At 44.5% G+C, this 14,895-nt stretch overlaps 1 protein-coding gene across 2 annotated transcripts in view; it reads left to right on the top strand.

The window, feature by feature from the left end:
• The window catches only part of DPYD (dihydropyrimidine dehydrogenase), a 1,322,423-nt gene that overhangs the window by 148,742 nt on the left and 1,158,786 nt on the right, over nucleotides 1-14,895 (top strand). For both annotated transcript variants that reach the window (XM_056528554.1, XM_056528555.1), the window contains one exon: nucleotides 13,177-13,259. In XM_056528554.1, coding sequence (XP_056384529.1) covers nucleotides 13,177-13,259 — 83 coding nt within the window. The remainder of the gene's footprint in view (nucleotides 1-13,176; nucleotides 13,260-14,895) is intronic.

Below are 14,895 nucleotides of genomic sequence, written 5' to 3'. Positions count from 1 at the left end.
AAGCATGGGGGCGTGGAAACATCATGCTTTGGGGACATTTTTCTGCTAAGGGACCAGGACGACTGATCCGTGTAAAGGAAAGAATGAATGGGGCCATGTATCGTGAGATTTTGAGTGAAAACCTCCTTCCATTAGCAAGGGCATTGAAGATGAAACATGACTGGGTCTTTCAGCATCACAATGATCCCAAACACATGGCCCAGGCAACGAAGGAGTGACTTCATAAGCATTTCCAGGTCCTGGAGAGGCCTAGCCAGTCTCCAGATCTCAACCCCATAGAAAACCTTTGGAGGGAGTTGAAAGTCCATGTTACCCAGCGGCAGCCCCAAAACATCACTGCTCTAGAGGAGATCTGCATGGAGGAATGGGCCAAAATACCAACAACAGTGTGTGAGAACCTTGTGACTATTTACAGAAAACGTTTGAACTCTGTCATTGTCAACAAAGTTGATACAACAAAGTATTGGGATTAACTTTTCTTATTGACCAAATACTTACTTCCCACCATAATTTGCTAATAAATTCTTTAAAAATCAGACCATGTGATTTTTATGGATTTTTTCTCATTCTGTCTCTCATAGTTGAGGTTATAACCTATGATGGAAATTACAGCCTCATCTTTATAAGGGGGAGAACTTGTACAATTGGAGGCTGACTAAATACTTTTTTGCCCCACTGTAATGTTCAGAATGCCAAGTGTCTGCTCAGAGATCTTAGGGAGTCCCAGCAGCCGGACCCTTGTGATCAGACATCTTATCGCGTATCCTTTGGATAGGGGATAAGATGGCAAGCGATGGAGTACTCCTTTAAACATAAAAAAAAAAAAACTGAAAAATTCTCCATAAAACCAACACATGTATAAAAAGTTCATTGTGAAGAGTATTTTTGAGCCTCAGAATAAATTGAACATAAAGAAATAAATGTCTTTTTCTAGAGGGAAGGAGGAGGCTGAGCTCCTATTGTCTTCTCTATGCATCGTTGTCTCCTCTCCCTGTGTCTGTTACTTCATCAGGTCCCAGCTCAGCCCTGAGTCTAACGCCCCAAACTAAAAGCTTCACAATATCGGAGTCTAATAGTTGATGTCATTAGATCTGAGGTCGGGCCAGGACTTGCTTCGGTTACTACGTCACTCCAATAATTCAGTTTTTTTCCATTTCCTCCCCATATTCTCCTTCCATTCGGTTCCAATATAAACAGTTGCGCACAGTGCAATTCTGTAGTCGTCATTTATTGCAGTGAATTACGGCCACACTGGTTTGTAGACGGCAGGAGCAGCAGCTGGGAACGTCCTGTGATACTTGAAGGAGATTTAGAGCAGATTGATGTGTCTGAGTCTGGTGCAGGCGGGAGGCGTCTTATAAAACCTGCACTAGATATGAGCGGCTGGAATAGATCTACTGGGATACACTGGAATAGATCTACTGAGATACACTGGAATAGATCTACTGGGATAGACTGGAATAGATCTACTGGGATAGACTGGAATAAATCTACTGTTATACACTGGACTAGATCTACTGGAATAGAATAGACTGGAATAGATCTACTGGAATAGACTGAAATACACCTACTGGAAAATATTTACTGGAATAGACTGGAATAGATCTACTGGAATACAATAGACTGGAATAGATCTACTGAGATACACTGGAATAGATCTACTGGAATAGATCTACTGGTATACACTGGACTAGATCTACTGGAATAGAATAGACTGGAATAGATCTACTGGGATAGACTGGAATAGATCTACTGTTATACACTGGACTAGATCTACTGGAATAGAATAGACTGGAATAGATCTACTGGAATAGACTGAAATACACCTACTGGAAAATATTTACTGGAATAGACTGGAATAGATCTACTGGAATATACTGGAATAGATCTACTGGTATACACTGGACTAGTTCTACTGGAATAGAATAGACTGGAATACACCTACTGGAAAATATTTACTGGAATAGACTGGAATAGATCTACTGGAATAGAATAGACTGGAATAGATCTACTGGGATAGACTTGAATATATCTACTGGGATAGAATGGACTGGAATAAGTCTACTGGAATACACTGAAATAGATCTACTGGAATATAATAGACTGGAATAGATCAACTGGAATAAACTGAAATATACCTACTGGAAGATAGTTGCTGGAATAGATTAGACTGGAATAGATCTACTGGAAAATATTTACTGGAATAGACTGGAATAGATCTACTGGAATAGACTGGAATAGATCTGCTGGAATAGAATAGACTATAATAGATCAACTGGAATAGACTGACATAGAGCTACTGGAAAATATTTACTGGAATAGATCTACTGGGATATAATAGACTGGAATATAGCTACTGGAATAGAATAGATGGAAATAGTTCTACTGGAATACACTGAAATAGATCTACTGGAATAGAATAGACTTGAATAGATAAACTGGAATACACTGAAATAGATTAACTGGAATGGAATAGATTGGAATAGATCTACTGGAATAAACTGAAATAGATCCAGATGATTATGTCTGCAGGTTGGCGCAGTAGATCTATTTCCAGTAGATCTATTCCAGTCTATTCCAGTCTATTCTATTCCAGTAGATCTATTCCAATCTATTCTATTCCAGTAGATCTATTCCAATCTATTCTATTCCAGTAGATCTATTCCAAACTATTCTATTCCAGTAGGTCTATTCCAGTAGGTCTATTCCAGTAGATCTATTCCAGTCTATTCTATTCCAGTAAATATTTTCCAGTAGGTCTATGATCGTACATAATCCGCGCCCTCATGGTTAAAGATTGTCACGATTCGGCTGGCTGGAGGTGGATCCTCTGTGCCAGAGAGGGATTGGCGTGGACCGTGTTGGTGGACCGGTTCTAAGTTACTACTGGTATTCACCAGAGCCCACCGCAAAGCGGGATGGTCTTGCAGTGGCGGTAGCAACCAGGTCGTAACCAGCAACGGCTCAACCTCTCTGACTGCTGAAGATAGGCGCGGTACAAGGGAGTAGACAAGAGCAAGGTCGGACGTAGCAGAAGGTCAGGGCAGGCAGCAAGGATCGTAGTCAGGGGCAACGGCAGGAGGTCTGGAACACAGGCTAGGAGCACACAAGGAAACGCTTTCACTGGCACAATGGCAACAAGATCCGGCGAGGGAGTGCAGGGGAAGTGAGGTATAAGTAGGGAGTGCACAGGTGATAACACTGATTAGGCCTGCTGCGCCAATCAGTGGCGCAGTGGCCCTTTAAATTGCAGAGACCCGGCGCGCGCGCGCGCCCTAAGGAGCGGGGCCGCGCGCGCCGGGACAAGACAGACGGGGAACGGGTCAGGTACGGGAGCCGGGACGCGCATCGCGAGCGGGCGCCTCCCGCGTCGCGAATCGCATCCCGGCTGGGAGAGATATTGCAGCGCACCCGGTCAGCAGGTCTGACCGGGGCGCTGCGAATGAGAGGATGCTGCGAGCGCTCTGGGGAGGAGCGGGGACCCGGAGCGCTCGGCGTAACAGAGATCATTTGCACTTAGACACATTTTATTCTTCTCTCTTTAATGTTCTCATTGAAATTATTGCAAACAACAAATACAACTCATGACAATCGTTATCTGAGGCGGTAAACATCATTAGTGATCATTGGGAGAATGGCGCACTTTATCTGTAGCTTAATGTCATCAGACAGATGATGGGGTTTCCTGTTGACTTTGACAATAATTTCTGGTTCAGGGAGTGTGACTTTGGGAGGTTTCCCTTTTATAGATTTGTGGAACTCCGCAGTCTGCATCTCCCCAACCAAATCTACAGGAGCGGGGTTGTAGTTTATGGATTAATTGACAGGACGAGAGTTCAATTGGGCTGATACAAAGTATACGGTGACACGGCAGTGTAGTGGGATGGAGGCCCTACAGGATTTTATACTGAGGGAACCTCCCAGAGGAAAAAACTCTAATAGAAAACATTTCTTATAGGGATAAAACATTGCATATCTGATAACGGGCACAAAATAAGAAACCGTAGGACACAAAACAAACAAAAACCCAAGAAGCCACCGGTGTACCAATGGTAGAGGTTGGGTGTGCACGTGTCAGCCAATGGAGCGGTCTTAGTCCAGCACTGGAAAGTGCTGAGTCATGTAACACATTCCACGGCAAAACACAAAATATGGCACCGGCAGAAGTGTCTGGCAACACGTTCATCATTTTGTAGCTTTGGTTTTTTATTATTTAGCTTTTTTGTCTAAATAAACTTTTATACCTTGAGCTAAATGGAGGCAGCATGGTCCGTGTGCCCCTCGGGCCACAGGTTGTGACCCCCAGATAAAGTATATATGCTCCATAAATGTATTGTCACACAGCAGACATAATCTCTATAAGGTTCATTGGATAAATGTGTTTTACAAAATTAAAGGGGTTCTCCGTTCCTAGACATCTTATCCCCTATCCAAAGGATAGGGAAAAGATGTCTGATCGCGAGGGTCCGGCTGCTGGGAACCCCTGCGATCTTCCTGCTGCACTCTGCATTCGTTTAGATTGTCAGGTGCAGCGCTGGAGGCACGTGACATCACGGCGGCACCCCCTCAATGCAAGTCTATTGGGTGGACCACCCATAGACTTACATTAAGGAGGCATGGCTGGGAAGTCATGAGCAGGGCATGGCCATGACGTCATGAGCCTCCGCCCCGCATCGCCAGTCAAAATTTGCGCCGTGCATCAGATGTCTGGGGTACCACAGCTGAGATCCTTTGGATAGTGTATAAGATGTCTAGCGGCAGAGTACGTCTTTAAGCCGGATACTAATACATATTGTTTTCTTCATTTTTTTGATTGTAGACTTTTTAGTTGTATTTTCTGTAAATGAGTATGGAGCGGCCATCTTGTCTAAGCTGCTTTTTAATTGCATTTACAGAAAAGCTTTGCAGCAAGCGCATGGAGTATAGGAACCTGTAGCCTGGACCTGACTCAAAAGGTTTTCTAGGCATGCTCTGTGGCCTGTGCAAAGGTCAGTGTATAGGAAGGGGGAGAAGGGGAGCTGTGACCATCAACTATTGACTTCTATGGGAGATTGTTGTGGGCATGCTCTGTGACCTGTAAAATGTCAATGTGAAGGGAGAGAGAAAAGCAATTTTTGACAATCGCCTATTGACTTATATAGGCAAGTGTTGTGGGCATGCATTGTGGCCTGTAGAGAGGGGAGGTTGGTTCCCGTATCTATTGGCTTCTATATGATGCGTTGTGAGCATGCTCTATGAACAGGTTATTGTTAAAGAAGGGGAAGGAGATGAGCCGTAACAATCGCCTATTGGGAATGGTGGATAAGGTGCAGAACAGAAATGGTCTTGTTCTCTTACCTGAGCTCAGTTAGATGTAGACAAGAAATTGGTTATTAGTTTGAACAGAAGCATATATTTTATTTTTACTTTTTAAATTTGTTTTGTTCCTCAGCCAAGGCTCATACGTAGTATAATATCTATATCCTTAAAGGGGTTCTCCAACATAAGGTGGCTTTTGTAATTGTCATACAGTAAAGGACATGCTTACCGAGGATCTGTGCTTGTGTTGGTGGTAAATGGCCGTGTCCTGTGTCCCCCATCATGCTGTTGGCTTGTTTTTGGGAACTGACCACTTCCTGCTTCTGAGGCCTCCATCAGACTACAATCCCCAGGATCCCTTGTTTCAAGGTGGGAGGTGACTTATTTCCCTCCCACACATTGGTCGCCCCACCCATTGCAGCACAGCCACGCTTCCTTTGATCACATGACTTGCCTGACATCACCTGACACACAACCTGTGGCTCTGTGTGATGATGAATGCACATGTGTGCCGGTAACGCCATCAGGGGGCGGCTTTACACATAACAGACAGTGCAGCCAAGCTCGCTTTCAGCACCTGACTTGTGATGCATTGTCTCGGGCCGCACAGCAAGCTGGGAAAGGTCCGAGACAACACTGATTTGTAGACTGCAGAAAATGAACTTATGGGGAAAATAAAGACAAAGGAATTTGATTCCAGTCACCAAACACAGGTAAATGAAGGAGATCAGGGACTAGATTAACTCTGCTGCCCCCTGTCTTACAGTCAAAGAACCAAAATCCTGTAATACCCCTTTAAGAAGTGTTCTAGTTACCGTATTTTTCGCCGTATAAGATGCACTTTTTATTACCCAAAACTGGGGGGGAAAAGTTGGTGCGTCTTATACGGCGAATACCTGCGGCCATCAATGGCCGGGACCCGCAGCTAAAAGAGGACATCACCAATCGCGGTGATTCCCTGTATTAACCCTTCAGACGCGGCGATCAAAGCTGACTGACGCGTCTGAAGCGAAAATAACACTAACCCAGCTGCACAGTCGGGCTGTTCGTGACCGCCGCGGTGAAATCGCGGTGTCCCGAACAGCTTACAGGACACCGGGAGGGACCTTACCTGCCTCCTCGGTGTCTTCTCCGTGCCGGGATCCCCTGCATGGCCGGCGCTCTCCTTCGACGTCATCACGTCGTTGCGCACGCCGTCCCATCATCCTATAGGAGCGGCGTGCGTAGCGACGTGATGACGGCGACGGAGAGCGTGGATCCCGGGGAAGAAGATGTTCTGGAGCGTCGGGGACACCACGGGGATGCGGTGACAGCGATGGAGCGATGGAGCGACATCCAGGGCAGCGGTGAAGGGTCCGGAGCGGTGGGGACACGTGAGTATTACCTCCTATATCAGTGGTCTTCAACCTGCGGACCTCCAGATGTTGCAAAACTACAACTCTCAGCATGCTCGGACAGCCGTTGGCTGTCCGGGCATGCTGGGTGTTGTAGTTTTGCAACATCTGGAGGTCCGCAGGTTGAAGATCACTGTTGGGTTCAGAATCTTTTTTTTTCTACATTTTGGACCTTTAAAATAGGGTGCGTCTTATATGCCGGTGCGTCCTATAGGGCGAAAAATACGGTATATTACAGACTACACACCATACAATCACCTCTGCTGATAGGAGACCGGCTGCGCTCCTGACTAATGCAGATTTGCGCTGTGTTGTGTTGTACAGTCAGGAGTGGATGCAATCAGAATGTCTAAACACTTGTAGCGTCTCCGGAAGGGCCTGAAGAGCTTAAATACTTCACCGCTGCTTGAGTCGCAAATGCTTCAGAAAACGCTTGTGTGAGAGACAAAGCGACCGGCAAAAAAAATTCTATTTCTACCAATGTGGCTGAATTAATTTTCTGTACGGTAAAAAAAAAAAAAAAAAAAAGCCTCAGACGGCCGACAGATGTAATCCTGCCCAGATTTGTTTGTCTTAAGAAAGAATTTTAGAGAAGTGTAAAATGAGCCAAGAAGAAGCATCGGCGCCGCTCCCGCACAATGGAAATTCTTGGAAGATTATTGTTGGGAGGCCGAGCTGTGAAGGTGATTTCTTGTGTTTAAGATGCATGCAGTACACCGAATCCTCTCCCCCTACTTATCAAAGACGTGTCGCATCCTACCCCGGCTCAAGAGACGCCGCTTCTCATTTCATAGGCCACGGAGCCGCTTTTCACAAATTTGGTTGGCAGATTCTTTCCTCCAGAACGTGGGATCAAAGGGAAGAGATTCAAAGCGTCTTCTGTTACAGTCGTTGCATAATATTTCGCTTCATTGTTGCGATGTGTGGCCCCTGATCAAATTCCTTCAGCCGAGAAATGCGCCATTCTTCAGACGCTTTATCTCTTCTGTGATTTCGAAAGAATTTTCTTTTGAAAGAACATTCTGGGTTCTTTTTGGGTTTATGGTCATGGAATACCTGCTATTTTTTGTCATATATATATATATATATATATATATATATATATATATATATATATATATATTACAGTGACCCCCCCGACCTATGTTGGCCCCGACATACAATCATTTCAACATACGATGCTTTTGTATGTCGGGGCCATCGCATAAACGGCTATCCCTCAGCGCAGACTGCTTCAGCTGCCCCCGGATAGCTATTTACGGTGCCCCGTGTGGTCCGCTGACGTTGGCTGTCCGGGCATGCTGGGTGTTGTAGTTTTGCAACATCTGGAGGTCCGCAGGTTGTAGACCAATGTCCTATACTTTACATTGCCCGGATCCCTGTACAGTGACCCCCCAACCTACGATGGCCCCGACATATGATGAAATCGACATACGATGCTTCTTTATGTCGGGGCCATCGCATTAAGTGCTATCCGGCAGCGCCAAATGCTTAAGCTGCTGCCGGATAGCAGCTTAATGTTCCCCGTGTGGTGCGGTAAGTATTACTTACCCCTCCACGATGATCCGGGGTGCCCTCCAGGTCCAGCGCTGGTCTTCCGGTGTCTTCTCGACCCTCTCCGATGACGTCAATACGCTGCTGCGCACGTCATTCAATAGGAATGGGGTACGCAGCGGCGTAATGACGTCGCTACGCAGGCCCAGTAAGGCCTTGCGGAAGACAGCAGAGGACCGGAGAAGACAGCAGAGGACCAGAGAAGACAGCGGAGGACCGGAGAAGACAGCGGAGAGCCCAGCGGAGGACCGGAGAAGACAGCGGAGGACCGGAGAAGACAGCGGAGAGCCCAGCGGAGGCCCGGGGACACCATCTCGAGCTGCGGGGACAGGTGAGTACAGCTTCCTATACTTTACATTGCACGAATCCCTCAACATACGATGGATTCGACAAACGATGGCTCGTTTGGAACAAATTACCATCGTATGTTGAGGGACCACTGTAGATGTTTTTTCCATTAACCATGTAGACTTTTCTTCCTCTATTCTTGTGTTTCCCAACCAAGATGCCTTTAGCCCTCTAACCCTCTAACTCTAAGGGGATAATTCCGCCGCTGAAATTGTTCAGCGCAAAGAATGAACATGTTAGTTCTTTGCGTGGAAGTCCGGGAGCACTGCATAGCCATCAATGGCCGCGCGGTCCTACCACCAAAATGTTTTCGGCTGCGGCCGCCAGATGGAATTTCCACTCACGGAATTCTGCGAGCGTAGATTCCGCAGTGTGAACGCACCCTAACCGACTAACCTTGGGCTGCAGTTTGAAGATCCCAGCACTAAAGGATGATGTAGGAGGGAAGCCTTGATTTACTTTTCAGAGACCGTGTTTATTACCATGACGCTTCCCATTGAGTCTTTACAAAAAATGGCAGCATAACAAAGCTGCAAAAAGCAACATTTCTGTTTTTTTGGGGGGGGCAAAACCCCAGCTTTACCACAAAACATTTGCGACACGTAAACACAGCCTAAAAGAAAGGAAATTACGACAACTGCTGCTCTAATTTTATAGGGGTACTCCGGAGGGAAAATATTAATTTATATTCACTGGTATTGTTGAGCACGAATATTTCTATTGCTAATTTTTATTTCAAATATCGTCACTTCGCGATTTTGCGAATATTTCGAATATTGTGCTATATAATCGTAATAACGAACATAATTTTTTTTTTCACATGCACATTTTAATACATATTTTTCTGCAAATTTTCCATGCGAATTCTCGCATGGGAAAAAAAAGTGAATGACCATAGCGAATATGCAAACATAGGACGAATAACCGTCAATATAGTTACGGAATAATGCGAATTCAAATATGGCCCCTGCTGCTCCTCACAGGTATACAGATCTGTAAATTACTATAAGAAAATCTCAAGCATTCCAGTCCATGTCCTGGAGGAAGTTGTGTAGTCTTTCCAGTCTGACCACAGTGCTCTCTGCTGACACCTCTGTCCAGGTCAAGAACTGTCCACAGCAGGAGCAAATCCCCATAGCAAATCTGTATTTTCTCTGGACAGTTCCTGACATGGACAGAGGTGTCAGCAGAGAGCAATGAGGTCAGACTGGAAAGAACTACACAACTTCCGGTGGAGCATACAGCAGCTAATAAGTACTGGAATGATTAAGATTTTTAAACTGAAGTAATGTGTAAATCTGTAGAATTTTCTGGCACCAGCTGATTTAAAAACATTAATTTTCTCCAGAGTATCACTTTAACATACATTTGTACAGGAAAAACTTCTACAAGGCTGTGTTCACACGGGGCAGTTTTCTTGCAGTACTGTCGTAATGCTGCAGTATTTTTACTTTGATTATCCAATATTGCAATGGTGACAGAAGGCAACATACAAACACAGCCATAGTGATACTAGGACATAGTCATATTTTGGTTGGATTAAAGGAGTACTCCGATGATAACCTATTAGGGGGGAAATGAAGCATGAATCAAAGTTATAGAACATTGTAATGTACTCACGTTGCCCATGTCGGCTTCTTCCCGGACTTCTCCTCGCTTTTCCATCTGTCCGGAAGCTGGGTCCTCTGACGCTCGACTGCGTCTTCCTCACGATCCGGCGCCATCTTCGCGCGGTGACTCATCGCTCCCATGAGTCACTGCGGGCTGTGCCGGCCTCCCAGCCCGGAGTCAGCTACTCCCCCAAAGTTAATTTATTCTGCGCATGCGCAGTACTACGCAAATAGCGTAGGGCTAACACTAGGCTCCTATCGCTGCCTACGTTAGCCCTACGCTATTTGCGTAGTGCTGCGCGCGAGGCTCGTACCCTGAGAGTTGACGGGGAACAGAGCCGCGCTCGGCATTCTTGTGACACCGCTAGTGGGCACAGGGACCCCGCTAGCGGTGATGGTAGCGATGGGAGGCGTTCTTGTGGCCGCAGCCTATCAGTACATATGGTGAGGGAGGAGAGGTCTGATGAGCTGGGAGGGGGAGGATGGGAGGAGATAAACACAAGGGAAGGAGCTGTGGGCGTCACTTTATTATAATTTATTATAATTTCCTGGGGGGGGGGGAGAGGAGGGGGACAGAGCAGCAGCTAACAGGAAGCTGGCGCAGGGAGTCATGGGAAATGTAGTCTTTATGACATGGCTGCTTACTGCTACAGGTGGCAATTACAAGGGAATGACTGGGCCAAATTTGACAAATGAGGTATCGTTGGAAAGGTCTTTGAAAGAGCTATTAGATGAGGTAAACTTTTTTTTTTAAGTACCAGTGCTCCGGAGTACTCCTTTAAAGGGGTACTCCGGTACTTAAACATCCAAAGGATAGGGGATAAGATGCCTGATCGTGGGAGTCCCGCCGCTGGGGACCCCCGGGATCATGTACGCGGCACCCCATTTATAATCAGTGCCCGGAGCGTGTTCGCTCCGGGACTGATTACCGGCGACCACAGGGTGGGCGGCGTGTGACATCACGCCTCCGCCCCCGTGTGACGTCACACTCCGCCCCTCAATGCAAGCCTACGGGAGGGGGCGTGATAGCCCCCTCCCGTAGGCTTGCATTGAGGGGCGGAGTGTGATGTCACTCGGGGCGGAATCGTGACGTCACACGCTGCCGGCCCTGTGGTCGCCGGTAATCAGTCCCGGAGCGAACACGCTCCGGGCACTGATTATAAATGGGGTGCCGCGTGCATGATCCCGGGGGTCCCCAGCGGCGGGACTCCCACGATCAGGCATCTTATCCCCTATCCTTTGGCTAGAGGATAAGATGTATAAGTACCGGAGTACCCCTTTAATGATAAACAAAACATCTTTGAAGCTTGATGGTTAGATACTAATTAAATGTGTTGTTAAAATTTCTTTAATGTATGATGTTTTATTTACTTATATAGTATCTGATTTATAACTACTGTAATTTGAAAGAATTGACACAATTCACAGCTAAACTTTCTGAAGACACTTTGTTTCATTGTCGCTAATCCCTCATCTGATTAAACTGTTCTTGTCACATTTAGTTGTAAGAATAAAAATATATTTTACCAATGTAAATGTGCCTTGTAGTCATTGTTGCAGATAAATCATTGCATATAGCACCAGTAAAGAACATAAAACAATCATTGTAAAACATTGGATCCAACATAAAACATTGTACGAAACATAAAACATTGTATCAAACCTAAAACATTTTCTGTGAAAACCTTAGTAAGGCTGGGTTCACACTACGTTTTGTCCCATACGGGAGCGCATACGGCAGGGGGGAGCTAAAAGCTCGCGCTCCCGTATGTCACCGTGTGCGCTCCCGTATGTCATTCATTTCAATGAGCCGACCGGAGTGAAACGTTCGGTCGGCTCATTTTTGCGCCGTATGCGCTTTTACAACCGGACCTAAAACTGTGGTCAACCACGGTTTTAGGCCCGGTTGTAAAAGCGCATACGGCGCAAAAATGAGCCGACCGAACGTTTCACTCCGGTCGGCTCATTGAAATGAATGACATACGGGAGCGCATACGGTAACATACGGGAGCGCGAGCTTTTAGCTCCCCCCTGCCGTATGCGCTCCCGTATGGGACAAAACGTAGTGTGGACCCAGCCTTAGTATGTTGGGTTTTTGTGGAAATGGCGGGGACACGCCCCCTTTTTGGGTTTTCTCAGTAAAATGGAGAGTTGGTCGGGTTTTTTTTTCAATTCTGGTGCAAATCAGAATCTGGTGCACAATACTACAAAACATGTCGGGTTTACAATCGTAAATCAGGGCCATTGTATCAAATGTAAAACATTATGTTAAACCTGAAACATTGAATCATCCAAAGACACTGTACCAAACAGAAAACATTGTATCAACCATAAAACATTGTATCAACCATAAAACACTGTATCAACCATAAAACATTGTATCAACCATAAAATATTGTATCAACCATAAAACATTGTATCAACCATAAAATATTGTATCAGTCATAAAATATTGTATCAGTCATAAAATATTGAATCAACCAAAAATATTGTATCAACCATAAAACATTTAATCAAACAAAAAAACACTTTACCAAAGATAAAACATTGAATCAACAAAAAACATTGTATATCAACCATAAAACATTGTATCAACCATAAAACATTGTATCAATCTTAAAACATTGTATCAATCTTAAAACATTGTATCAACCATAAAACATTGTATCAACCATAAAACATTGTATCAACCATAAAACATTGTATCAATCTTAAAACATCATATCAACCATAAAAACATTGTATCAACCATAAAAACATTGTATCAACCATAAAAACATTGTGTCAACCATAAAAACATTGTATCAACCATAAAAACATTGAATCTAACATAAAACATTGTATCAACCATAAAACAATGAATCAACCATAAATATTGTACCAAACATTGTGTCCTATAATAATTTTTAATGCAATACTGAAGCCGCAATCATTAATGTTGATGCTTTTTGACTTTTTTAATTTTTTTGCAGAAATGTGAGAAACTGGAGAATAATTTTGATGACATCAAACATACAACTCTGAGTGAGCGAGGAGCGCTGCGAGAAGCCATGAGGTAAGTGCAGGTCGCCATGGCAACAGTCATCCTTCTGCTAATGCAAGGAGCCATTCTTCATTATTGGGGGAGCAAATGAGTTCATTGCCACCATTCAGCTCCGTTCTCCAAGGTATTAATTTGTCACCGGATCGGCCTCCCTCGAGGTTACACTTTTGGTTGAAAGCCGCATAAATAATAAGCCTCGCTGCGCGCTAAAAACGAAATGTTTAATTGGTGACTCGTAATGCTAAAGGTTCGTGTGCATTATATTTATTCTGAACAGTGTGTTTACAGCGAGGCTGGAGTTCTCCTAGAAAAAGCATTAAAAAAAACAAAAAAACAAAAAAAGCCAAAATGTGTCCGTGTTGTCCATGGCTGATCCCACTGACCCGCGATCGGAATGGAAGGAAGTGACATCTGATTGGTGGTTACAAGACAAACTTTTTTTTGGTTGAAAAGTTACGTGAGGGTCATATTCTACATATCCTAAGAAATTGGCAAAATCTATACGCGTTCTTCCTTTAGTGTTTGCTAAACTACAACTCCCAGCATGCCCGGACAGCCTTTGGCTGTCCGGGCATGCTGGGAGTTGTAGTTTTGCAACAGCTGGAGGCACCTTGGTGGGAAAACACCGCCTTAGTGGAATCTTGAAGAGGTTTTCCAGGAATAGAAAAACAGAGCTAATTTCTTCCAAAAAAAAAAACAGCACCATCCCTGTCCTCAGGTTGTGTGTGGTATTACAACTCAACTAGATTCACTTCAGTGGAACTAAGCTGCAGTACCACACACAACCTGAAGACAGGGGTGGCGCTGTTTTTATTTTAAAAAAAATCTGCTCTTTTTTTATTTATTTATTTTTTTATTTATTTATTTTTTTTAGGGGGTTTTGTAGAACAGCACATCAGATGCACTGGATGTGCCAAACTGTACCCCATTACATTTCCTTGAATTTAATAAAGGTTTTCGATTTCTCAGGATACAAATTCAATGCAATATCATGACATGCTAGCAAATCCCTCAGCAGGTTGTAATTCACATGACAACCACTAGGTGGTCACACCCACAGCATATACATCTCCTTAAAGACTAATGCATTTTTGTCTATTGTAATAGAAGTTGATTAATCTATTATTTAAATGGTCACTGTCCTCTAAACAAACTTTGCATAATATAAGTTTGCTATATCGGGCTCCTTTCCTTTCTCATCATTCACTAGCAAATGGATCAGCTCACTGAGGGATCAAGTTACAGCTGCTCATAAGTCTATGAAAGTGGAGGGGAAGGGGTTGGAGATAGCCAGAAACATAAAGACTTCAGGTCCATTTTAATAAATATTTGGTTGACCCTTGATGCTGGATTCACAGCTTTCACTGCTAAGTGCTGCTTTATAATGTCCTCCATAATGCCCATAGAATTGTGTGAAAAGGGGAGGGGAGAAAGGAAGCAGCTTTAAAATGAAACAGAGGCATAGAAACTGAGAATCTGCTGAATCTCCCAGTCTTGGATTCACAGCTTACACTGCTTGACACTGCTTTATAATGTCAACTTTCCTTCTCATACTAATACTGAATATGGAGAGAGAAGGGGGAAAGGAAAGACGTAGCTGCACTGTGAGATAGTTGCAGAGACATAGAGAAGCTGCTGAAGGCTTTTT

This window comes from Hyla sarda, chromosome 6, assembly GCF_029499605.1.
Source record: "Hyla sarda isolate aHylSar1 chromosome 6, aHylSar1.hap1, whole genome shotgun sequence".
Classification (NCBI taxonomy): domain Eukaryota; kingdom Metazoa; phylum Chordata; class Amphibia; order Anura; family Hylidae; genus Hyla; species Hyla sarda.
The sequence above is the reverse complement of the archived record's forward strand: the minus strand, read 5'-3'. Positions and strand labels throughout refer to the sequence as shown.